Source organism: Molothrus aeneus, chromosome 15 (assembly GCF_037042795.1).
Source record: "Molothrus aeneus isolate 106 chromosome 15, BPBGC_Maene_1.0, whole genome shotgun sequence".
Taxonomy (NCBI): Eukaryota; Metazoa; Chordata; class Aves; order Passeriformes; family Icteridae; genus Molothrus; species Molothrus aeneus.
The window spans coordinates 1,900,146-1,923,802 of record NC_089660.1 but is presented as its reverse complement, the minus strand read 5'-3'; the positions used below and the strand labels follow the sequence as shown (position 1 = coordinate 1,923,802).

At 55.6% G+C, this 23,657-nt stretch overlaps 1 protein-coding gene across 6 annotated transcripts in view; it reads left to right on the top strand.

Annotated features, from left to right (window-relative positions):
- The window catches only part of ABLIM3 (actin binding LIM protein family member 3), a 47,873-nt gene that overhangs the window by 11,567 nt on the left and 12,649 nt on the right, over nucleotides 1-23,657 (top strand). For 5 of the 6 annotated variants that reach the window (XM_066559942.1, XM_066559941.1, XM_066559940.1 and 2 more), the window contains exons 2-4: nucleotides 18,865-19,005; nucleotides 21,794-21,977; nucleotides 22,076-22,188. In XM_066559942.1, the coding sequence (XP_066416039.1) occupies nucleotides 18,865-19,005; nucleotides 21,794-21,977; nucleotides 22,076-22,188 (438 nt within the window). The remainder of the gene's footprint in view (nucleotides 1-18,864; nucleotides 19,006-21,793; nucleotides 21,978-22,075; nucleotides 22,189-23,657) is intronic. The other variant, XM_066559938.1, reaches the window with a different exon arrangement.

Below are 23,657 nucleotides of genomic sequence, written 5' to 3'. Positions count from 1 at the left end.
GTCAGCAGGTTCTCCTCACAGCTCAGTCCCACAGAACAATCCTTTTCCAGCCCCAGGACCAAGGACACCGCTGCAGCTTCAGCCCAAAAGTGCAAACAACAGGGAATGGAGGGGAGCAACCTGGGAGGGTGGGACTGCATCACCTGGAGCTGGAATTGGACAATGAAGCCAGCATGGAAATGGACCCAAACTTATCAAAGTGTGAGAACTCGTGGCCAGGATCCATCTGGGGTGGAGCCACGGCCGGGCTCCGGCACTGCCCAAGGTGTGTCCTGTGAAGGGCTTTTAATAAATCCCACATTTATTCCTTTACCAGTCCAGCCTCTGTTCTAGGCAGCCTCTGAAGGCACCAGCAGGACTCAATCTGTGCCCAGGAGCAGCAGGAGCTGTGCCAGGGCTTGGCCTATGGCAGGCAGACCCTTGTTCCCCAGCCCCATGAAAGGCACCAAAGGCTCTCAGCAGAGCCAGCCCTGCCTGCCCAGGGCTCCCCCTGCATTCTGAGCTGGGGAGCCAAGGGGAGCCCCAGTGTGGGCAGGAGGAGAGGAGGGAGCTGGGGGTGCTCAGCCTGGAGAAAAGGAGACTCAGGGGTGCCCTCATCACCCTCTGCAGCTCCTGAAAGGTGCCTGTGCTCAGCTGGGGCTGGGCTCTGTCTCCTGACAGAGTCAGAGGACACAGCCTCAAGCTGCACCAAGGCTTGGATATTAGGTTGGATATCAGGAAAAAGTGTTTTATACCAAGAGTGATAAAGTTCTGGAATGGCTGCCCAGGAAGGTGGTGGAGTCCCCATCCCTGGGGGTGTTTAACAAAGCCTGGATGTGGCGCTGGGTGCCAGGGTTCAGTTGAGGGGTTGGGGCTGGGTTGGACTCGATGAGCTTGAAGGTCTCTCCCAAGCCTGTCATTTCTGTGTCATTTCTGTGTCATTTCTGTGTCATTTCTGTGTCATTTCTGTGTCATTTCTGTGTCATTTCGGGAGTTTTGGGACCAGGGAGGTGGTGGAGTCCCCATCCCTGGGTGTGTTTAACAAAGCCTGGATGTGGCACTGGGTGCCAGGGTTTAGCTGAGGTGTTGGGGCTGGCTCAATGATCTTGAAGGTCTCTTCCAACCCAGTGATTTCTGTGTGTGATTCTGTGATTTTTGTGTGATTCTCTGTGTGATTCTGTGATTGTGTGTGATCCTGGGAATTCTGTGATTCCATCTGTGCCAAGCCCTGGTGTGCCCAGGGGGGTTCACTGTTCCAGATGTGCCTGCCCTCCCCAGCCAGGTGTGGCCCTGCCCTGTTGGCCCCTCCTGCTGGGCACCCCCAGGTCCCCCAGCTGAGGCTCAGGATGGGGCTGGGGGTGTGGATTCCCCTTGGGAGGGTCACACTGGTGCAGAGCTGTGCTTTTACTCGTGGAGACTCCTCTCCCACTGCAGCAGCTCCCTGGGTGCCCATCCCTGCCCCAGCAGCTCCTTGGCACCTGTGCCACTCACCTCAGTGGCTCCTTTTATCTCCTCTGTGCTAAAATGGCTGAGCTGCCTCACCAGTCCCTTCTCTGGGTATTTTCTCTGTTTTTCTGCCGTTCCTGCCAGGTTTCCATGTACCTGTGACCTCCTCCAGCTCTCTGGGTGCCCGTTCTTGTTCTCACAGCAAGAGGCTGTGTCTGATTCCTGCTCAGCTGCAGGCAGGGCTGCTCTGCAGAGGGGATCTTCCCTCTGGATTTGTTATTTCTTTAGGATAAACAGCCAAGTGGGATGTTATTTTCCATTCCTGCTGAGAGAGGTTGGAGCTGCTGCTTTCTGACCCATCCCTGATGTCTGGTTTTGGATTCTCTGCCTCTGAATTGTGGAGGAGAAGCAAGAGTGGAGAGTGTGGATGTGTTCTTGCTATACAAGGGATTGGTGGCTGCACCTCTGCCTCCCACTCTGGCCCTGCTCTGGGGTTCAGGGGAGCCCTGAGTCATGCATGAATTATCCTGGACTCAGTTTTCCCCTGGTCCAGGCTCCTTTCACACCCAGCCACTGCTGTGGATTTGGGACTGGTTATTGTTTGTGTTCTGACCCCTAAAATGCCTTTCAGGGGGCTCAGGCAGCCCTGCTCCACTTGGGAAGCAGCAGGACAAAGAGCTGGCACGGCTGGGCTGAGAAATGTGCCTGGGCCCAAAAACTGGGGCAGAGAGGGAGAGCCCAGAGCTGCTGTGATGTGTGTGCTGTGCTGTGCCCCAAAACTGAGCCAGCCCTGTGTGCTGGGACAGGGGCAGGTGCTGGATCACCTGATCCATCATCCATCCATCCATCCATCCATCCATCCATCCCTCCATCATCCATCCATCCCTCCATCCATCCCTCCATCCATCCATCATCCATCCATCCATCATCCATCCATCCATCATCCATCTATCCATCATCCATCCATCATCCCTCATCCATCCATCCATCCATCCCTCATCCATCCCTCCATCCATCCCTCCATCCATCCCTCCATCCATCCCTCCATCCATCCCTCCATCCATCCCTCCATCATCCCTCCATCATCCCTCCATCATCCCTCCATCATCCATCCCTCCATCATCCATCCCTCCATCCATCCCTCCATCATCCATCCATCCATCCATCCATCCATCCCTCTATCCATCCATCCATCCCTCTATCCATCCCTCTATCCATCCATCCATCCATCATCCATCCATCATCCATCCATCATCCATCCATCATCCATCCATCCATCCATCATCCATCCATCCCTCCATCCATCATCCATCCATCCATCCATCCATCCATCCATCCATCCATCCATCCATCCATCCATCCATCCATCATCCCTCATCCATCCATCCATCCATCCATCCATCCATCCATCCATCCATCCATCCATCCATCCATCCATCCATTATCCTCTCATCCATCCCTCCATCATCCATCCATCCCTCCATCATCCATCCATTATCCCTCATCCATCCCTCCATCCATTATCCCTCATCCATCCATCCACCATCCCTCCATCCCCCAGGGTCCCTGAGCTGCCCCAGGCTCCTCAGGGGTCTCTGGCACTGTCCCCTCCTGTCCCAGTCCCACTGGCAGGGGACAGGCCCTGTCCTGGAGGGATCCTCTGCTGGGACAGTCAGGAGCTGTCCCAGTGGTGCACCCAGAGGGTGGCTGTGTGAAGCTCATCCCAAGGGGAGCAGCCTCCACCCTCCACCCCAGCTGATTTCCCTCCCCATGGCTCTCTCCTGCCCCATTTTTGCTCCGTGGTTTTTTGCCTTTCCTGCTTTTTTTTTTTTTCCTTCCACCCTTTCCCCACCTTCCTTTTCTCTTCCCTCCGCTGTTTCTCTGCTGGCAGCTTTGTTCTGCTGGCTGTGTACTGGGGTTGCCATGGTGACTGCCAGAGCATCTCTGCATCCCCAGCAGTGCTCCTGTGCCCAGCCTGGCCATGGCAGGGACAGGGCACACCCTCCTGCCCCTCCCAGGGGCAGCATTCCCTGGGGACATCCCTGTGGCCATCTGGGCAGAGGAGGGGACAGCGCGGGGTGGCCCTGAGCAGCTCAGGGAAGGGCTGGGGTGCAGGGCTGGCTGCGTGGCACAGCTTCACTGCTGCCACAAACATGCCAATAAAACCTTCAGTAAATATTTTTTTAATGAGCAAACACCAGTTGAGGAAAACAGAGGAGCTGCTGCAGCCCAGGGAGTCCCTGGGGTGTGGAGGCAGAGCTGCTTGTGGCTTTCTGGTGGCGATTTGCAGATGGCAATATCTCCTTGCAGTGTGTGTCAGAATTGCTGGGCCCCTTTCAGGAGATAATTAGGTTGATGTGTTATTAGCTGATTACTGGGGAAACATACATTTACTGAGGATTTATTCTGCAACCAGCATTAATCTCCTGTATAGCTGCTAAACCTCCATAAATAATCTGATTTTGATAATCAATTGCTACTGCAAGTTCCCCTATAAATCTCAATTAAACGCACATTTAACAGGCATCAAGTTGCCAAATTTGCCTGTGCCTGTGTGCTGCTGCTTGCCTGGGGCAGATGTCAGGGGCTGGGCAGGCTCAGCTCTGCTTTTCAGAGAGCCTGAAAGCAGAGTGGGGTTTGCCAAGGCAGAGCATCCCAGAACAGCCCTGGGTTCCCACCTAGGGAGCCCAGCCCAGCCCATCTCAGCTCCCTGATGGGAGCTGGGCCTGGCTCTGCTGGGCTGGACCCAGGGCAGCAGGAGGGGACCCTGCCCTGGGCCATCCCAGCCAGGGGGACACGACTGCCACATCCCCCCTGGGGCTTTCAGCAGTGCTTTCCTGGGCTGGAAATTGAGAAACTGAGCCTGCCTTGGGCTGGGAGCAGTCCTGGCCCCCCTGGGCCACTGTGGTGCCTTGTGCAGCTTTAGTGCAGGTGCACAGAGGAGATTCCAGCCATTAACTGGGCTCTGATTGCTCTTGGGGCAATTTTATTTTAATTTATTTTATTTTAATTTATTTTATTTTAATTTATTTTAATTTAATTTATTTTAATTTAATTTATTTCAATTTCATTTATTTTATTATTTTATTTAATTTATTTTAATTTTTAGTTTTTGTTTCTTTTGCTTTTATTTTATTATTTTATTTTAATTTTTATTTTATTTTATTTTGTTCATTTTATTTTATTTTTTATTTTATTTATTTTATTACTTTTATTATTTTATTTATTTTATTTATTTTATTTTTTATTTTATTTACTTTAATTTTATTTATTGTATTACTTTTTTAAAAAATTCTATTTATTTCAAGTAAATTTTTATTTAAATCGTATTTATTTTAAAATTGTATTTTATTTTTTTATTGTATTTTTTTATGTATGTATTACATATTCACTGATTTATTTCATCTCCTTGTTTTTGCCCCAAGTGCCCACTCCATCCTGCTGTGTCCCTGGCACGGGGTTTTTGGGGTTGCTCTGTGGTAGGGGACTGCAGGAGTGGATTTCATCTCTTCCAGCCCCATAATGTGCAGGAGTTTGGCTCAGGAGGGCTCCAGGGGGATGTGGCAGTGCCAGGGGGGCTCTGAGGGGATGTGGCAGTGCCAGGGGGGCTCCAGGGGATGTGGCAGTGCCAGGGGGGCCCTGAGGGGATGTGGCAGTGCCCTCTGAGGGGATGTGGCAGTGCCAGGGGGCTCCAGGGGATGTGGCAGTGCCCTCTGAGGGGATGTGGCAGTGCCCTCTGAGGGGATGTGGCAGTGCCAGGGGGGCTCTCCAGGGGATGTGGCAGTGCCAGGGGGGCCCTGAGGGGATGTGGCAGTGCCCTCTGAGGGGATGTGGCAGTGCCAGGGGGCTCTGAGGGGATGTGGCAGTGCCAGAGGGCACTGAGGGGATGTGGCAGTGCCCTCTGAGGGGATGTGGCAGTGCCAGGGGGCTCCAGGGGATGTGGCAGTGCCCTTTGAGGGGATGTGGCAGTGCCAGGGGGCTCCAGGGGATGTGGCAGTGCCCTCTGAGGGGATGTGGCAGTGCCAGGGGGGCCCTGAGGGGATGTGGTAGTGCCCTCTGAGGGGATGTGGCAGTGCCCTCTGAGGGGATGTGGCAGTGCCCTCTGAGGGGATGTGGCAGTGCCAGGGGGCTCCAGGGGATGTGGCAGTGCCCTCTGAGGGGATGTGGCAGTGCCAGGGGGCTCCAGGGGATGTGGCAGTGCCCTCTGAGGGGATGTGGCAGTGCCAGGGGGCTCCAGGGGATGTGGCAGTGCCTCCCTGGGTCTGACAGAGCCCCCAGCTGTCCCAGCCAGCTCCTCCCAGGCTCTGGGAGCCCTTGCAGGAATCAGGACCAGCCCGGGGAGCTCCTGCTGCAGTTCTGCCCCCAGCCCCGAGCCGCAACTCATGCCCTGGAATGGGACTGCCTGGGGGCTGCTGCTCGGCGCTGGTGGCATTGAGAGGGCTCTGTAACAAATATCCCGGCCCTGCAGACTATTTCTGGGGACATTGTCCCCTCGGTGACGCCAGGGCTTGCTTTGCCAGCTGTCACCCCCAGCCCAAATTCCCATTGCATTAATATCCATGCAGTGCCTCTGGATGGGGATTTGATTTCAGCTGGCTCCCCGGAGTAGAAAGAGTTAAAAATAGCAAATCCACCACCCCTCATTCCCTGGCTCTGACGCAGTCTCCCAGGTTGGAGTCACAATGCCGACAGGAATAGGGTTTAAAATAAAACAAGGGAGTGCTCTGCACTCCGCAAAGGGAGAAAAGACCTGGAGGAGCCCCTGGTTTTATAAAGCAGGCAGGAGTTTGTCTGCCTGGCAGGTAAATGATGCTGGGTGTTATAAACGAATACTCCAATTTAATAATTAAGGAAATTTATTAAATTATCAAAGTATAAATTTGGAAAAAGCCACAAGTGTTTTTGGCTCTGAGCCAGGCAGTCAGGGTTGGGGATACCCAGGATTTGGCCTCTATCACACCAAAGTCCCTGTGGGTCTCCAAATGTCATTTCTGGGGTCTGTTTTATACAGTTTTGGGCTCTGGAAGGGGCCCTTCTTTAGCATATTTTAGCATATTATTGTAGTTTTTTTCTTTCCTGCTGCTGCATTTCCCAGTGGATAATTCCTGGAATTCTGTCAGGTGAAAACTTCCTGGGATAAACTCCCGATGATGCCTATCAAACGCCTCCTGCTGGGGTCTTGTCAGCTGAAAAATCCCTTGAAATATCCATCCCTGGAGCCAGTGTCCTCCTGGTGTTGGAATCTCCTTTCTTTATCACTATTACTGCTCGTCGCCCAACACTGGCTTGGTACACACGATGCTGTGGTTTTCATTTCCTTTAGCATGAATTCTTGTATATATAATATAATAATATATAATATAATAATGTATAATATAAAAATATATAATATAATAATGTATATTGTAACATATATCACACTGGGCACACACAGAGATCAGTGGGGGAATTCAGGAGGTTCTCAGCCCCAGGGGAACCAGGGAGGAGGGGGCTCAGAGCACTCTGCTCTGGAGCTCTGCACCTCAGCAGGGCTCAGCAGGGCTGGGCTCAGCCTCCTGAAGGTGCAGACAGGGACAGAGCAGGCAGATCCTTCTCCCAAAAGTGCTCCCAGACTCTGGAAGCAACAGTCTGCTGCAGGGTGGCGAGGTGCCAGCCTGGCTCTGCCTCATCCCACGGGGCTGCTGCTCTGATCTGGCAGAGAAAATCCTAAATCCCCACGTTTCTCCCTCTCTCGGAGGCTGGCCTAGTTTAAAAAAAAAAAAAAAAAAAAAGTCAGCTCCTGGCTTTTCTTTTGTAATATTTTAAATATAGCAGCCTTTATGTCTCTGATGGATGCGCCATATGTTTGGGAAACGGCCCCGAAATGCACCGGGCTGGTGGGTGGAGGTGAAAGGGAAGGAGCATTTCCACACGGGAAGCTGCAAACTCAAAAACACAGCAGCAGCAAACAGCAAATCCCTGCTGCAGCAGCCAGCAATAATCTCCTTTCTGTCCTGCCTGTCCCATGTGAGCAGCAATGAATGTTTCCATTGTGTCACCTCCTGTCCTGGCCACCCTGGCGCTGCCTCCATGGTGCCCAGCAGGACGTGCCACATCTGACAGCTCCTTTGCCTTTTCCCTTCCTCACAAATTCCCTTTGCTGCTTTCTCTTTGGGGTTTTTTGGGGCTTTTTCAGCTGGACCAGCCGGGGAAGTTGCTGCTGGAGCTGCTGCAGGCTCAGGCTGTCCCACTGCAGATCCCTGGTACCTGTCCTCAGCCCGTCAGGAGCACTCAGCCCTCCCCAGCTTAAAAATGTAAATATTAAATATGGAACCACTTGATGCTTCTGCATTTTACTGGGGGGCCAAGGATCAGGAGAGAAAAATCTTTTGTCCGGAGGTGGATCTGGGTCCCTGGTGCTCCAGCTGGCCCAGAGTGCTGCTGGGGGTGGCATTGGCAGCCAGGGACAGTCCCTGTGTCCCCCCCAGCCAGCACCGTGTCCCAGCCCTGAGCACAGCCCCTGTTCCTCTTTTCTGCAGGAAATCTGGCCCCAGCAAAGGGATGAGCTCAGGCTTTGCAGCTTTTGGCCAGCACCTCCAGTTTGGATTCTCTACTCCACACGTCCCTCAGCTTTAGGAGCCAAGTGCAGCCCCTTGTGTGGACCCCCCAAAACCTGTCCAGCCCAGCTGGAGCTGAAACAGCAGCAATCCTATTTCTGCTATTTCAGAATAGGAAATTCTGAAATTCCCCAGTGGGCTGGGGCTGGGTGCAGCCTGAGGCAAGGCCACCCCTCCCTCTGCCTGCCTGCCTGGGGCTCCCCCCTTGGCACCATCAGGAACCAAATCCAGGGCAGGGCATGGAAAACCAAATCCAAGGGGCTGTGTCCCTCCAGACCACCCTGCAGGGGAATTCCTGGGACACAGGGGAGCTGCTGGGATTCCTTGGAATTCCTGGGACACAGGGGAACTGCTGGGATTCATTGGAATTCCTGGGATACAGAGGAATTCTTGGGATGCAGGGGAATTCCCGGGATACAGAGGAATTCCTGGGATACAGGCAAATTCTTGGGATGCAGGGGAATTCCTGGGATTTAGAGGAATTCCTGGGATACAGTGGAATTCCTGGGATACAGGCAAATTCTTGGGATGCAGTAGAATTCCTGGGATGCAGGGGAATTCCTGGGATTTAGAGGAATTCCTGGCATACAGTGGAACTCTTGGGATACAGGCAAATTCCTGGGATTCAGTGAAGTTCCTGAGACACAGTGGAGCTCTCAGGATGCAGTGGAACCCCTGGGATACACTGAAATTCCCGGGATGCACTGGAATTCCTGGGATTTAGAGGAGCTCCTGGGACATAGTGGAACTCCAGGGATGCAGTGGAATTCCTGGGCTGCAGTAGATCCTGAATTCCCAGGGTCCAGCGTGTTCCTGGCCCTGCCCAGCCCAGGTGCAGCTCTCAGCTGGGCAGGCTCCCAACTTTTCCCTCTTTTTCTTGGGGAACCTGGGAAGATGCCAGCAGCACCCAGTGCTTCCATCCGATCCCAGATCCCCCAGGACACCCGAGGTGCTGCTGGGATGGGGCTGGGGGCTCCTGCGGGCAGGAGGTGCCGGCCCTGAGCCCCAGGGAGGGTTTGGGTGTCCCTGGCACATTCCAACCCTGCCTGTGTGGGAAGTAAACATCCTGCAGCAGCAGGGGCAGCTCTGCAGCCAGGTCAGCCTGGGAGACAATCACAGCTTCCTCCACACTCGTTTGGAGAATAATTTCCACAAACGCAGCCAGCAGCAAATTCTGCTGTGCAGGCAGGGCCCTGGCTTTAATTTTTGGGGTTTTTTTGTTTGGTTGGTTTTTTTTTTAAATTTTGTTTCGTTTTGGATTTTTTGGGGGTTTTTTTTTCGGTTTTTTGGGGGGTTTTTTTGGTTGGTTTTTTTTTTTTTTTTGGTGGGGTTTTTTTGGTGGTTGTTGGTTGGTTGGTTTTTTTGTTTTTGTTTGGGTTTTTGGGGGTTTTGTTTTGGGGGTTGTGGGTGGTTTTTTGTGTTTTTCTTTGGGGGTTTTTTTGTTTGTTTTTTGGTTGGTTTTTGGTTTTGATTTGGTTTGGTTTTTTAGGTTTTTGGTTTGGTTTGGTTTTTATTTTCCTTCTCTCCCCTTGCTTTTTCTCCTTGGTCTCCTCCCCTCCTCTGTCTCCTCTGGGTGTCTCTGGCCTCCCTGCTGTCAGTTTGTGCAGCGTGTCCCCGTGTCACCCCGCTCCCACCCTGGCACAGTGTGCTGCCCTGCCCTCACCAGGCCCTGGCACCTTTTTGGGCACCTGTGGCATCCATCCACACTCCCTGCAGCCCTGCTCCAGCTCCCAGGGCAGGGCGTTCCTCCCTCCCTGGCGTGGAGGCAGCGCTGGCCCAGCCTCGCGTGCCCTCTGCCATGGTGGCACTGCCACTCCAGCTCCCTGGTGCCACCCTCACCGCACCCAGGGCTCCTCTGTGTCCCGTGTCCCACCCAGGGAGTGGCAGCAGCGGGGGCCAAGGGGCCACTGTGGGCCAGGTGGGGGCAATAATTGGTGCTGATCTAATTAGGGAAGCCTAGGGCTGGATTAGGAGCTGTGACAGGGGAGGGGTTTTAGCTGTAAGCCACAGATGGCTTTGCCTGGGAGCCAGGAGAGGCTGGCATGGGCTGGAGGGACTCTAATCCTGCCTGGAACACGCTCTGAGCTGACTGGCAGGTTTGGGAGCAGCCCAGGGGCTGCTCTGGGTGCTCCCCAGTGCCCCCAGGCACTGTCCCAGCCTCAGGGGTTCAGTGCCAGCAGAGGAGGAGCAGCTGGAGCTGCTGCAGGCTCAGGCTGTCCCACTGCAGATCCCTGGTGCCTGTCCTCAGCCCGTCAGGAGCACTCAAAATCAAAATTAATCAAAATTAATCTCAAAATCCCACCACCCCACAAGCCATTGAAGCTGCCACTAAGTACTTCCTAACCCCAGCAGCTGCTTGTGCCCTTGTCCTGCTCTCCAGCATGAGCAATGCATGACACACTGGAACAGTGAGAGATTTCCCAGGTCACCCACCCAACATCCTGCCTGATCCTAACTTCAGCAATTGCAGTAAAAGTAGGACTGGTGCCATTCCACTTCTGATTCCCAGAAGTACTCCAAGGCTCTCCCCTCACTCCCGGCCTCCTCCTATCCACTGTCAGCCCTCCCCAGCTTAAAAATGTAGAGATTAAATAAGGAGCCACGTGATGCTTCTGCATTTCACTGGGGGGAAGGATCAGCAGAGAAAAATCTTTTGTCCAGAGGTAAATCTGGCGTTTTCTCCTTGGTGGAAATGGATTTTATCTGTGGGAGCTCCATGGAAGCAGTGCCTGAGCACTGAGATGGCCGTGCAGGGCTCAGTTCACCTCCAGAGCTGACCCTCACTGCTTCCTGGGCTCTTCCTTTACCTCAGGAGGGTTTGGCTGAGCCTTTCCTGGGTCTCTGTGCTGCTGGGCCCTTCCTTTATCTCAGGGGGTTTGGCTGAGCCTTTCCTGTGTCACTCACCCAGCTCTGTGCTGCTGGGTCCTTCCTTTATGTCAGGGGGTTTGGCTGAGCCTTTCCTGTGTCCCTCACCCAGCTCTGTCCTGCTGGGTCCTTCCTTTATGTCAGGGGGTTTGGCTGAGCCTTTCCTGGGTCTCTGCTGCTGGGCCCTTCCTTTACCTCAGGGGGTTTGGTTGAGCCTTTCCTGTGTCCCTCACCCAGCTCTGTCCTGCTGGGCCCTTCCTTTATCTCAGGGGGTTTGGCTGAGCCTTTCCTGTGTCCCTCACCCAGCTCTGTGCTGCTGTCCCCTCCTCACAGGGACCTGGCCTGGACTCTGAGGTGTTTTCCAGCCTGGTTAATTGGGGTTTGTGTCTGGGGCAGGCACATTCTGGGCTCAGGGCAGCCCCAGAGGGCACAGCCCAGGCTCTCCCTGCCTGCTGAAGGAGCAGCATCACTGCCTGCCAGCCCATCCTGCCCTTCCTTCCCAGGGCGTTCTTGGGGCTGCAGCCAAGCCCTGGCCAGGGCAGCACAGCAGGCAGGAGCCTCTGGCCCTGCTGCTGATGAGAAAAACCCACATCCCATGGCCCTGGAGCTCCCAGCCTTCCTCCCCAGCACCCCTGGGACACAGCTCAGCTCTGCCTGAGGGGAAATCCTCACCCTGGGGTCCCAGGAGCAGGGAAGAGACGAGGATCTGACTCCCTGTTTCAGAAGGCTGATTTATTATTTTATTAGATATATTAGATTAAAACTATACTAAAAGAATAGAAGAAAGGATTTCATCAGAAGGCTTGAAGGAAAGGAAAAGAAATGGAATGATAATAAAATCTTGTGACTGACCAGAGAGTCTGAGCCAGCTGGACTGTGATTGGCCATTAATTAGAAACAACCACATGAGACCAATCACAGATGCACCATTTGCAATCTACAGCAGCAGATAACCATTGTTTGCATTTCATTTCTGAGGCCTCTCAGCTTCTCAGGAGAAAAATCCTGGCAAAGGGATTGTCCAGAAAATATCATGGCTACAGAGCCAGCCGGGTCCCCTGCAGGGGATTGGGGTGCAGGGTCCTGCAGTGGAGCAGTGTTGGGGGTCAGGATGGATGGAGAGCAGAGATCTCTGCAGCCAGGGCTTGGAACTTGGGGTTCATTGCAAAGGGACTGGGTGCAGGGCCCTGCTGGGAGCTGCCAGGCACAGCTGGAGCAGGGCTGAGAGAGAGAGAGAGGTAAAGAGAGAGAAGGCAAGAGCGTGGTAAAGAGAGAATGAGAGAGTAAAAGGAGGATCAGAGGGCGAGGTTCCCGTTACAATACAATAAATCTTCTTCTGGTCTTGGAACTTGCAGGTTATTGCAAAGGGCCCAGCTTGGAGCTTCCAGCCCCAGCTCAGAGCAGGACTGAGAGAAGAGAGGGGCAGAGAGGATGAGAGAAAGAGGGGAAGAGAGCGAGGTTCCCATTAAAATACCATAAATCATCTCCTGTGTTGAATATTCTGATTCTCACTAACCAATCTAGTCCAAGATACAAATCCTACAGCATTTACATGCAGCCTATAAGAATCACTACATTACCACACTGGGTTACATTTTAAACCCTAAAAACTCCTCTTTGGGCCCCTTCTGCCAAGCTGGCAGGGTCTGCTCTGCCCCTTGGGCCTGTCTGCAAGCAGAGGGTGTTGTTCCATCAAAAGGGGATCACCTTCAGCTGGCCACACCCCAGGGCTGGATCCATCCCACGGTGACACCCACAGCTCCCTGCACACCCCAGGGCTGGATCCATCCCATGGTGACACCCACACATCCCTGAACATTGCAGGGGCTGGGTCCATCCCATGGTGACACCCATAGCTCCCTGCACACCCCAGGGCTGGATCCATCCCATGGTGACACCCACAGCTCCCTGCACACCCCAGGGGTTGGATCCATCCCATGGTGACACCCACAGCTCCCTGCACACCCCAGGGCTGGATCCATCCCATGGTGACACCCACAGCTCCCTGCACACCCCAGGGCTGGATCCATCCCACGGTGACACCCACAGCTCCCTGCACACCCCAGGGCTGGATCCATCCCATGGTGACACCCACAGCTCCCTGCACACCCCAGGGCTGGATCCATCCCATGGTGACACCCACAGCTCCCTGCACACCCCAGGGCTGGATCCATCCCATGGTGACACCCACAGCTCCCTGCACACCCCAGGGCTGGATCCATCCCACGGTGACACCCACAGCTCCCTGAACATTGCAGGGGCTGGATCCATCCCATGGTGACACCCACAGCTCCCTGCACACCCCAGGGCTGGATCCATCTCTTTGCTGCAGGTGCCAGCTCTCAGTCCCTGCACCCACCAAACTCAGTTTCCCATGGTGGCCCTGCCCCTCCTTATTAATCTCAGGGTGAATGCTTTGCTTTGCCACAGTCCCCTTCACTTGTGGCTCTCCCAGCATTGTGTGATTGTTAATTACTGTTAATTAAGCCAGGCATGCCCATCTTCCTGTGGAGATGCTGTGTTACAAGCATGCTGGCAGCAGGGCTGGGTGGGAATTTCCAGTTCCCTGTGGATAATGATCCAAACCCCACCTGGAGCAGCTCATCCCTGATCGACCTTCCTGGAGGGCTAATGGGCTGGAAGAGGGAAATAGGTGGGAAAGGAGCATCACCTGCTCTGGTCCCTGTAAAGAAGGAGGGATGGATCTTTAAAGATGCCTCTGGGTGCTCAGGGGAAGCTGTTCCTGGTTTGCTGTTGCTCGGGTGTGTGGGGCTGTGGGGTTTGGGGCTGCCTGGGGGGACCCAAGCTGCTGCAGGAGCTGGTTCTGAGCTTGTTGTGCCCTGCTATTTGTGTTGGTGCTGAGCAGCAACGCCTCCAAATGGAAATGATCCCCTGTTATCCTTCCACTCCTGAAGTGCTCAGAGTGTTCCAGAGGTTCAGCATTTCCCCATCCTGCTGGAGGCTGGACAGGGGCAGGAAGAGCTCAGGAAACCAAACAAGGTCCTTGACCCTCCTGAAGCCAAGGAGGGCATTGCAGAGGGGAGCTGCAGATTGTGAGCTCAGAGCAGCCCTTGGGCAGGGTCCCTGTGCCCTGCTAGGGCTGTTTGGGGGCTGTCCCCTGCCCAGGTCACCAATGCGCTGTCCCCTGTGCATTGGGGGTGTTTGGGGGCTGTCCCCTGTGCATTGGGGGTGTTTGGGGGCCGTCCCCTGTGCATTGGGGCTGTCCCCTGTGCATTGGGGGGTGTTGGGGGCTGTCCCCTGTGCATTGGGGGTGTCCCCTGTGCATTGGGGGCTGTCCCCTGTGCATTGGGGGTGTTTGGGGGCCGTCCCCTGTGCATTGGGGCTGTCCCCTGTGCATTGGGGGGTGTTGGGGGCTGTCCCCTGTGCATTGGGGGTGTTTGGGGGCCGTCCCCTGTGCATTGGGGCTGTCCCCTGTGCATTGGGGGTTGTTTGGGGGCTGTCCCCTGTGCATTGGGGCTGTCCCCTGTGCATTGGGGGTGTTTGGGGGCCGTCCCCTGTGCATTGGGGGTGTCTGGGGGCTGTCCCCTGTGCATTGGGGGTGTCCCCTGTGCATTGGGGGTTGTTTGGGGGCCGTCCCCTGTGCATTGGGGGTGACCCTGTGCATTGGGGGTGTCTGGGGGCTGTCCCCTGCCCAGCTCCCCCCCTGGCTGGGCACTGGCACCGCTGCCTGACCCCAGGGCAGCAATCCCTGACCGGAGGTGCCACCGTAATCCGGATCACTGGCAAATCTGCCCAGTGCCCACGCAGCCCTGTGGCACTCCCTGCCTGGCTGTACCCAGAGCCCACCGGGACACGGGCACAGCCCCACAGGAGCCCTGCCCTGGGCATGTTTTGCACTGAGAGTGCAGCACAAACCCAGGAATTGTTGGCACGAGCCAGCTCTGAGCAAAGTGGGGGCAGATTCTGGCATTCCTTGGGCAGCTCCCACCCCCTCTGCAGGGCTGCTGTGTCCCAGCCTGCGAGGCCACTAATGCTATTTACATTATTAGGGGATTATTTGGTGTAATGAGCTTTGCCCCGCTCAGCTGGGGCTGTGTAATGCTTCCTGCACGGGGCCACCAGGCGGGCAGCTGCTGCCTGCACACAATGCCCCAATGTTCCTGGACACAATTCCAGCCTGGCCTGGGCCTTCAGCACAAATCAGGGAGCTTTGGGCAGAGCAGGAGGGTGAGGGTGCCCTGAGCTGGGTCCTGACCCGTCCCCACGGGCACAGCCAGCAGTGATGGCTCAGAGCCAGCTCTGGAGCACAGCTAAAAGCATCTTTGCCATCCTCATCTCCTCTCCATCAGAGCAGCGAGGGTTTGGGATGTGTTGCTATGGACACCAGGAAGTTTTCCCTGGGGACCAGGAGCCTGCACCAAGTGATGCCTGCGTGTTCCGACACATTATTATTATTATTATTATTATTATTATTATTATTATTATTATTATTATTATTATTATTATTGTTATTGTTATTATTATTATTATTATTATTATTATTATTATTATTATTATTATTATTATTATTATTATTATTATTATTATTATTATATCACAGAATTTCTAGGTTGGAAGAGACCTTTAAGTTCATCGAGTCTGACCCATGTTCTAACACCTCAACCAGATCATGGCACCAAGTGCCACATCCAGGCTTTTGTTAAACACATCGAGGGATGGTGACTCCACCACCTCCCTGGGTAGATGATTCCAGTATTTGACCACTCTTTCTGTGAAAAACTTCCTCCTTAATTCCAGCCTGTATCTCCCTTGGTGCAGCTTGAGACTGTCCTCTTGTTCTGTCTGTTGTTGGCTGGAGAAAGAGACCGACCCCAGCTCACCACAGTCACCCTTCAGGAAGCTGAAGAGAGTGATAAGGTCACCTCTGAGTCTATTATTATTATTATTATTATTATTATTATTATTATTATTATTATTATTTTGGTCTCCCTCCCTTCTTTGTTGTGAATGTTTCAGTGTGGATGAATTATGAATTCCTGGCTTCCCCCCCTGCCTCTGTCCTGCTTTCCTCTCCAGCTTTGTGGATTTCCATGGCTGTGTCCCAGGGCTTGGCTCGTTCTGGGCCAGGGTGTGAGCTGTGGGTGCGTGGGAGGAAGGCTCAGCTCTGTAACTCTTGCTCTGCTGGACACCCCTGCACACAACATCCCTGATTTATTCCAGCTTTAGGAAATCCTCTTGGTCCCCTCAGGCAGCTGCAGAGCCCCTGGGCACCCATTACAGCAGCAACCATCACAGGAGGTGCTGGATCCCTGCTCCCAGGGCTGCTGGCTCTTGGGTGGGGGTTCCCTGCTCCCTTCCTTTTATTTGGGACCTCAGAGAGATTCAAGTCTAGACTAATTGGTCTCTGCTGGGCTGGCTCCAGGCCTTGTCCCTCCTCTGCTGGCACTTGGTGTCCTTCAGTGCCTCGGGTGCCTCTGAGAGCTCTGGGCTCGCAGGGAAGGGAAATCCCAGCAGCTCCTGGACGTCAAGGCTGGGTCTGAGCTGTGCAGGAGGCACTGGGAGCTCCCTCACAGCCCATTCCCAGCAGCTCCAGGATGCCAAGGCTGGGTCTGAGCTGTGCAGGAGGCACTGGGAGCTCCCTCACAGCCCATTCCCAGCAGCTCCAGGATGCCAAGGCTGGGTCTGAGCTGTGCAGGAGGCACTGGGAGCTCCCTCACAGCCCATTCCCAGCAGCTCCTGGATGCCAAGGCTGGGTCTGAGCTGTGCAGGAGGTGCTGGGGGCTCCCTCACAGCCCATTCCCAGCAGCTCCAGGATGCCAAGGCTGGGTCTGAGCTGTGCAGGAGGCGCTGGGAGCTCCCTCACAGCCCATTCCCAGCAGCTCCAGGATGCCAAGGCTGGGTCTGAGCTGTGCAGGAGGCGCTGGGAGCTCCCTCACAGCCCATTCCCAGCAGCTCCAGGGATGCAGCTCTGCTCCAGGGGGTTCAGCCCCTGTGGCCCTGGGCCTTTGGCACAGGGAATGGGATTTTACTGTGCCACAGTCTCAATGTCATTTTGACTTCTCTTGCTCGGCCTTTGAAGCTGATAATGGGCTGTTTCTGTTCCCTGTCACTTGATCTGCCCCTGGGTGAGCGAGGAGCCTCTGATGAGTGATCTCCTCTGTCCTGTGCCCTTTCTCCCTGCTCTGGAGGGACTTCACAGGCTGCCTTTCAATCAGCTGCTTCTCCTGTTCCTGGGAATGCAGTTCAGCCCTGGGTCAGAGAAGCTCTGGCCCATTGAAATCCTCCTTTTTGCTGCTTGACCTGCCCAGATTGCGACTCCCTGTCGGAAATCTTACAGCAAATAAATCCTGTGGTGCTTGGCGTGGTGTCAGCCTGGCTGGAGCTCCTGCCCAGCCCAGGCACTCCTGGGAGGGGCAGGGAGAGCAGGAATTGCTCTGTTTGCTCCATGTGTTTGGGAATTGCCTTCAGACAGCAGGAGGGTTTCATCTGGAGCGTGGGGTGAGGCTGCTGGGCATCCCCTGTGCGTGTCCCAGAGGGGTGAGGAGTGGAGGTGAAGCCCAGCACTGCCTGCAGCAGGAGGAATTCAGCTCCTGCCCTGCCCTCCCTGCAGCCCCCAGAACCTCCCTGCTCTGAAGGGATTCACAGAATCACAGAATTTCTAGGTTGGAAGAGACCTTTAAGATCATCGAGTCCGACCCATGTTCTAACACCTCAACCAGATCATGGCACCAAGTGCCACATCCAGGCTTTTGTTAAACACATTGAGGGATGGTGACTCCACCACCTCCCTGGGTAGATGATTCCAGTATTTGACCACTCTTTCTGTGAAAAACTTCCTCCTTAATTCTAGCCTGTACCTCCCTTGGCACAGCTTGAGACTGTGTCCTCTTGTTCTGTCTGTTGTTTCCTGGAGAAAGAGACTGACCACAGGCACCCTTCAGGACGCTGAAGAGAGTGATAAGGTCACCTCTGAGTCTCCTTTTCTCCTTGAGTGGGGCTGGGCTGCTCTCCTTGCTGAGGAGGTCACAGCCCCACCAGGGCCAGGCACTCCATTGCTGTGGTGTTTGAAAGCTCCTTGGCCAATCCCTCCTTCCTCCAGATCCTCAGCAAACAAGAAGCTCCAAAACCCCGACAGTTCCTTCCTGAGCTGCTGCCAGCTCAGAGCTTGCTCAGGATCAGCACCAGCAGGGCTGGCACAGCAGTGCCCTGTGCACCTGCTCTGGGGACAGGAGAGCACTGGGCAGCCCTGGGGTGATGCTGTCACCTGGCTGTCCATGCAGGGACAGGGTGCCCTGCACAGAGTTTGGCACTGCAGGCCCGTGAGCCTCTTTTGTGGGCAGGGAAATCCCAAATAAATCCAGAGAGGGCTGGGCTCCCATCTCAGAGTCACTGTCTGGTGTTTGTGGGGTTCCCAGATGAAGGAAGGAAATGATGAATCTGACTCCGTGTTCTTAGGAGGCTAATTTATTATTTTATAATCTATATTATATTAAAGAATACCATACTAAACTATACTAAAGAATACAGGAAGGGTACAGACAGAAGGCTAAAAGATAATAATGAAAAACTCGTGACTCCTTCCAGAGTCCTGACACAGCCTGACTGTGACTGGTCCTTAAATTAAAACAATTCACATGAAACCAATGAAACAATCACCTGTGGGTAAACAATGTCCAAACACCTTCCAAAGCAGCAAAACACAGGAGAACAAATCAGATAATTCTTGTTTTCATTTTTCTCTGAGGCTTCCCAGTTTCCCAGGAAAAAATCCTCGCAAAGGGATTTTTCAGAAAAAAATTCTTGTTTTCATTTTTCTCTGAGGCTTCCCAGTTTCCCAGGAAAAAATCCAGGTGAAGGGATTTTTCAGAAAATGTGATGGTGACACCATTGGGGTGCTGTCCCTCAGTGCTGGCCCTGTCCCAGCCAGGCCTGAGCTCAGTGCAGTGACACCCGGCCATGTCCCACATCCTAACAGAGCCTTCCCCTCTCTCCTCCTGCTCTCCCCCGTTGCTGCCAGCAGTTCCCTACCAGCAGAACCCCTACAGCCCTGGGAGCAGCTCCTCTGCCATCCAGTGCTACCGCTGTGGGGACACCTGCAAGGGCGAGGTCGTGCGCGTGCAGAGCAACCACTTCCACATCCGCTGCTTCACCTGCCAAGGTAGGACCAGGGCCCCCAAAAAGCTCCTGGCTGGGCTGTCCCACAGCCCTGGGGACAGGGGTGGCAGCTGCAGGGGGAGGTGGTGTGGCACATCTGCTTCCCTGAGTGATGCCAGCGCCAGTGACACCTCCGGGTGTCCAGTGTCACCTCCCTGGAGCAGCCTGCAGGTCCCAAACGTGCCCATCTGTGTCTGGGGGGGGCACTGTGTCCTTCAGCTGCTCCCAAAGCGGGAGGAGGAGCAGGGGGAGGAGGCACTGCCAGCCTGGCTGAGAGGTGGGGAGATGCCCAGAGCAGCTCTGACAGAGCTGGGGCTGGGTGACACAGCCCTGTGACAGCCCTGTGACAGCCCTGTGACATTCCTGCCACCTGCCCATGGATGCAGCTGGGCCCCGGTGCCCCCAGGGCAGGCAGGAGTGCAGCAGGGAGGTTCTTTGGATGCTCCTGAGCTGCAGGGCTGTAAAGCTCGTGGTGCAGAGCTGCTGCTGCTACTGCTGCTGCTCAGCTCCTTTATGGGAGCAGCTGCTCTCAACCAGCTCCTGCAGGCTGTAAAATTCCCCATTGCAGGGCTCTTTAAAGGCCTCTTCCAAGCTGCCTGTGCTAAGCATGATCCCCATCCCCCTGGCCACCCTCTGCTCCTTGCCAGAACAGAGGGGTTGGCTGCAGGTGACACTGCCCAGGCTGTCCCCGCCCTGCTGCAGCCCTGTCCCCCGTGGTGGGGAGCAGCCCCAGGTTTTTGGGAGGGGGTATCTGTCCTGGGATGCCCTCAGGGCTGACTTGCACCTGCAGGGCCCTGTGCTGAGCTCGCTGCCCTTCCCCAGCCCAGCCTGGAGGCTCCAGCAGGAGCTGAGCATCATCCAGACAAAGCTCAGACAGCTTCAAAGGGAGCAGGAGCCAGCAGGGAGAGCCTGGCAGAGCTCACTGCCTGATTTCCAAGTGAAAGGGAATAAATAATGAGAGGAAATCCTCCTGTCTCACCTTCCCTCACAGCTCTCACCTCCTGCCACCTCCGGCTGGCTCCAGCCCCGCTGAGCTGGCACAGGAGCGAGCCATGGGATGGGCTGTTCCACAGCAAACAGGGCACACAGCAGCCTCATTTCACCTTGCATTTGCTTCCTGATGCTGTCCCTGCATTGCTGGCCTGTCCCTCGTTGCTGACAGGGTGTTAGGGAGACCCAAATTCCCCTGCTGGGTACCCCAGCTGTGACCGTGTTCACAGGGGTCTGAGCATGAGGGAAGAGATGAGGATCTGACTCCATGTTTCAGAAGGCTGATTTATTATTTTATGATGTTTATTATATTAAAACTATACTAAAAGAATAGAAGAAAGGATTTAATCAGAAGGCTGGCTAAGAATAGAATAGCAAAGAATGATAACAAAGGCTCTGTCTGGGACTCTCTGTCCGAGCCAGCTGGGCTGTGATTGGCCATTAATTAAAAACATCTAACCTGAGCTAATCCCAGATCCACCTGTTGCATTCCACAGCAGCAGATAATCAATGTTTACATTTTGTTCTTGGAGCCTCTCAGCTTCTCAGGAGGAAAAATCTTAAAGAAAGGATTTTTCATCACAGAATGCCTGTGACACCCAGCCCCAGGGAGCAGCTGGGCCAGGGGAGGCTGCACAGGGCAGGAGCTGCTCCCTGTGCCTGCAGCAGCTCCAGCTGTCCCCTGCCACCCAGGGACAGGACAGAGGGGGCTGAGGGACAAGCCCAGACCAAGGTGGGCTGTGCCAGCGGGTGCCCAGTCGCTCTGAGGTGCCCTCCCCACGCTGTCACCTTGCAGGACGGGCTGGGCATGGTGCCCACCCTGTGCCACCCCAGTGCCAGGCTCTGCTGCTCTGCAGGTCCCTCTGGCTGGAGAGGCCGTGGGAGGGAGGGAGGGAGATGATGCTGAGGCCAGGGCTGGCCACGTCTGCTCGGATTCCTGTGATGGGCTGTGCACCACCCACACTTCCCACAGCAGGGAAGAAGCCAGCAGGGCTGGACACATGGAAAAACGAGCAGGGAGAGCTCCGAGTGTTCCCAGGAGCTGCTCCCATCAGGGCAGGGCTCCATGGAACTGCAGGTGGCTCAGCACGGAGGTGGCAGGGACAACGCCCCTCCCCAGCTGTCCCGGGGCGCTCCCAGCCCTGTCCTCATCTTCCTCACCCCACGGAGGGGCTGAGCCCCGGGCAGGGCAGCCCAGGGAGGGGATGCCCAGGCTGTGCCCACGTCCGTGCGTGCTGCAGGAGCGCTGCAGTGCAGGGGCTTCCTGCCGGCTCTGGGATCCCTGCGGGAGCGGCCCCATCCCGCAGCCCGACACTGACATCTGCTGGGAGAGCCCAGAGCTCGGCTGGCCAGGGAAACCCTGGGAGATACCTGCAGGAGGAGATGGGAAACCCTGGGAGATACCTGCAGGAGGAGATGGGAAACCCTGGGAGATGCCTGCAGGAGGAGATGGGAAACCCTGGGAGATACCTGCAGGAGGAGATGGGAAACCCTGGGAGATGCCTGCAGGAGGAGATGGGAAACCCTGGGAGATACCTGCAGGAGGAGATGGGAAACCCTGGGAGATACCTGCAGGAGGGAAGGGAAGCCCTTGGAGATAGGAAACCCTGGGAGATGCCTGCAGGAGGGAAGGGAAGCCCTTGGAGATAGGAAACCCTTGGAGATGCCTGCAGGAGGAGATGGGAAACCCTTGGAGATGCCTGCAGGAGGGAAGGGAAGCCCTTCGAGATAGGAAACCCTTGGAGATGCCTGCAGGAGGCTGGTGAGGGACCTGCCCTGATGGCTGCGTGTCCTCTCCTCAGTGTGTGGCTGTGACCTGGCCCAGTCAGGTTTCTTCTTCAAGAACCAGGAGTACATCTGCACCCAGGACTACCAGCAGCTCTATGGGACCCGCTGTGACAGCTGTGGGGACTTCATCACCGGCGAGGTCATCTCTGCCCTGGGCAGGACCTACCACCCCAAGTGCTTTGTCTGCAGCACCTGCAGGTCAGTGCCAGCTGCTGGCCCCTCTGAGAGGCCCTTGCTGAGCTCCCTGCTGGCCCCGGGGCTCCTGCTGACCCCTCCCCACGTGTCCCTGGCCGCAGGAAGCCGTTCCCCATCGGGGACAAGGTGACGTTCAGCGGGAAGGACTGCGTGTGCCAGAACTGCTCCCAGGCCCTGCTCAGCACCAAGCCCATCAAGATCCACGGGCCCAGCCGTAAGTTGTGCTGTGCTGGGTGCACAGAGAGGGGCCACGTGTCCCTGCAGGGGTGACAGGACAGGTTTGGGGTGACAGGACAGGTTTGGGGTCCCCCTGCAGCCCTGCAGAGCCAGGGTGTCACTGAGGGTTGGGAGGAGGGACAGGGCAGTCCTGCAGCTCCACCCAGGATTGCAGCTGGTTTTGGGAACTGCCCTGGCCTGTTGGTGACCTGGGCAGGTGCCACCACCCTGGCAGAGCTCATGGGGGGTTCTGGAGCTGGGTTTGCTCCAAGTCAGTTGCCTTGTGTCCAAGTGGCTGCCCCGGGAATGCCCCTGGGGCTGTCACAGCACTGGTGTTCCTTGCTGGCTCTGCAAGCCCTGAAAGGGTTTTTCTGCTCATCCCCTTGCCCTGGTGAACCCCAGAGATCCCCTAAAAGTCAGCTGGAGTGATGGACAAGCTCCTTAGGGTGGGTTTGGCCTTGCTTTTGACCCCAGGTTGGGAGGACCTTCCCCTCCTGCCCTGGAGCTCAGTGCCTGACACAGTCCTGCAGCCAGGACTGGGTGTCACCGTGCTCCTTGTCACCCAGTCACCACGGTGGTGGCAGGGTTGGTGCTGATGGATGCCCTGTGAGCCCCCTAAGCTGCCTCCCTTCCCCAGCCCTCAATGGAGGGGACGTGGCAGGGTTGGACTGAGCCAAAGGACAGGAATTCCCTCATCTTCAGGCCAGGCCCTGCCTCCCTCCCTCCTTCCTCTCCCTCCCCATCCCCTTCCCGGTGCTGCAGTGGGGTTACCTGAGGACACCACGCCTTGGGGTTACCTGGGGACACCCTGCCCTACTCACAGCAGCTGCAGGCACACGGAGCCTGTCCCTCCCTGGTGGCCCCAGTGGCCCTGGCAGTGCCACCAGCAGAGTGGCAAGGAGCTGTGCTGCATTCCATAGGGAAGGCATCCCCAGGAGCAGCATGAGAAGCCTCTCCCTGCAGCCCCAGCCCTGCAGGACCCGAAGGAGGGAGCAGATCCTGCTTTTGTGCAGGGCTCAGAAATCTTCCAGGCAGGGATTTGGGACAGAGCGGGCTGGGCTGGGCTGGGCTGGGCTGGGCTGGGCTGGGCTGGGCTGGGCTGGCTGCTCCTGCTTCCCCCATGGCAGGGACAGGGTTAAACAAAACCCCCTCCAGGCAGCCCTGGAGCCCAGGGGAGGGGAGGACAAGGAGGAATCAAGGTCAGGGCTCCAGGCCCGTGTGCTTCCTGCTGGGAGCCAGGGGAGGAAGGGAAGGGAGGCCGGAGCAGGGCCGGACAGCACAGCCCTTCCTCTGCCGGACACTTCCACCCTTGGGCACCTGCCAGCCCAGCAGGGCCCTCCCACAGCCCAGCACAGAATGAAACTGGCTGGAAAAAACCCTTGAGGTCATCGAGTGCAAGCTGTGACCCAGCAGCTACTCCTCAGCTCAACGCTGGCACTGGGTGCCAGGTCCAGGCTCTGAAACCCA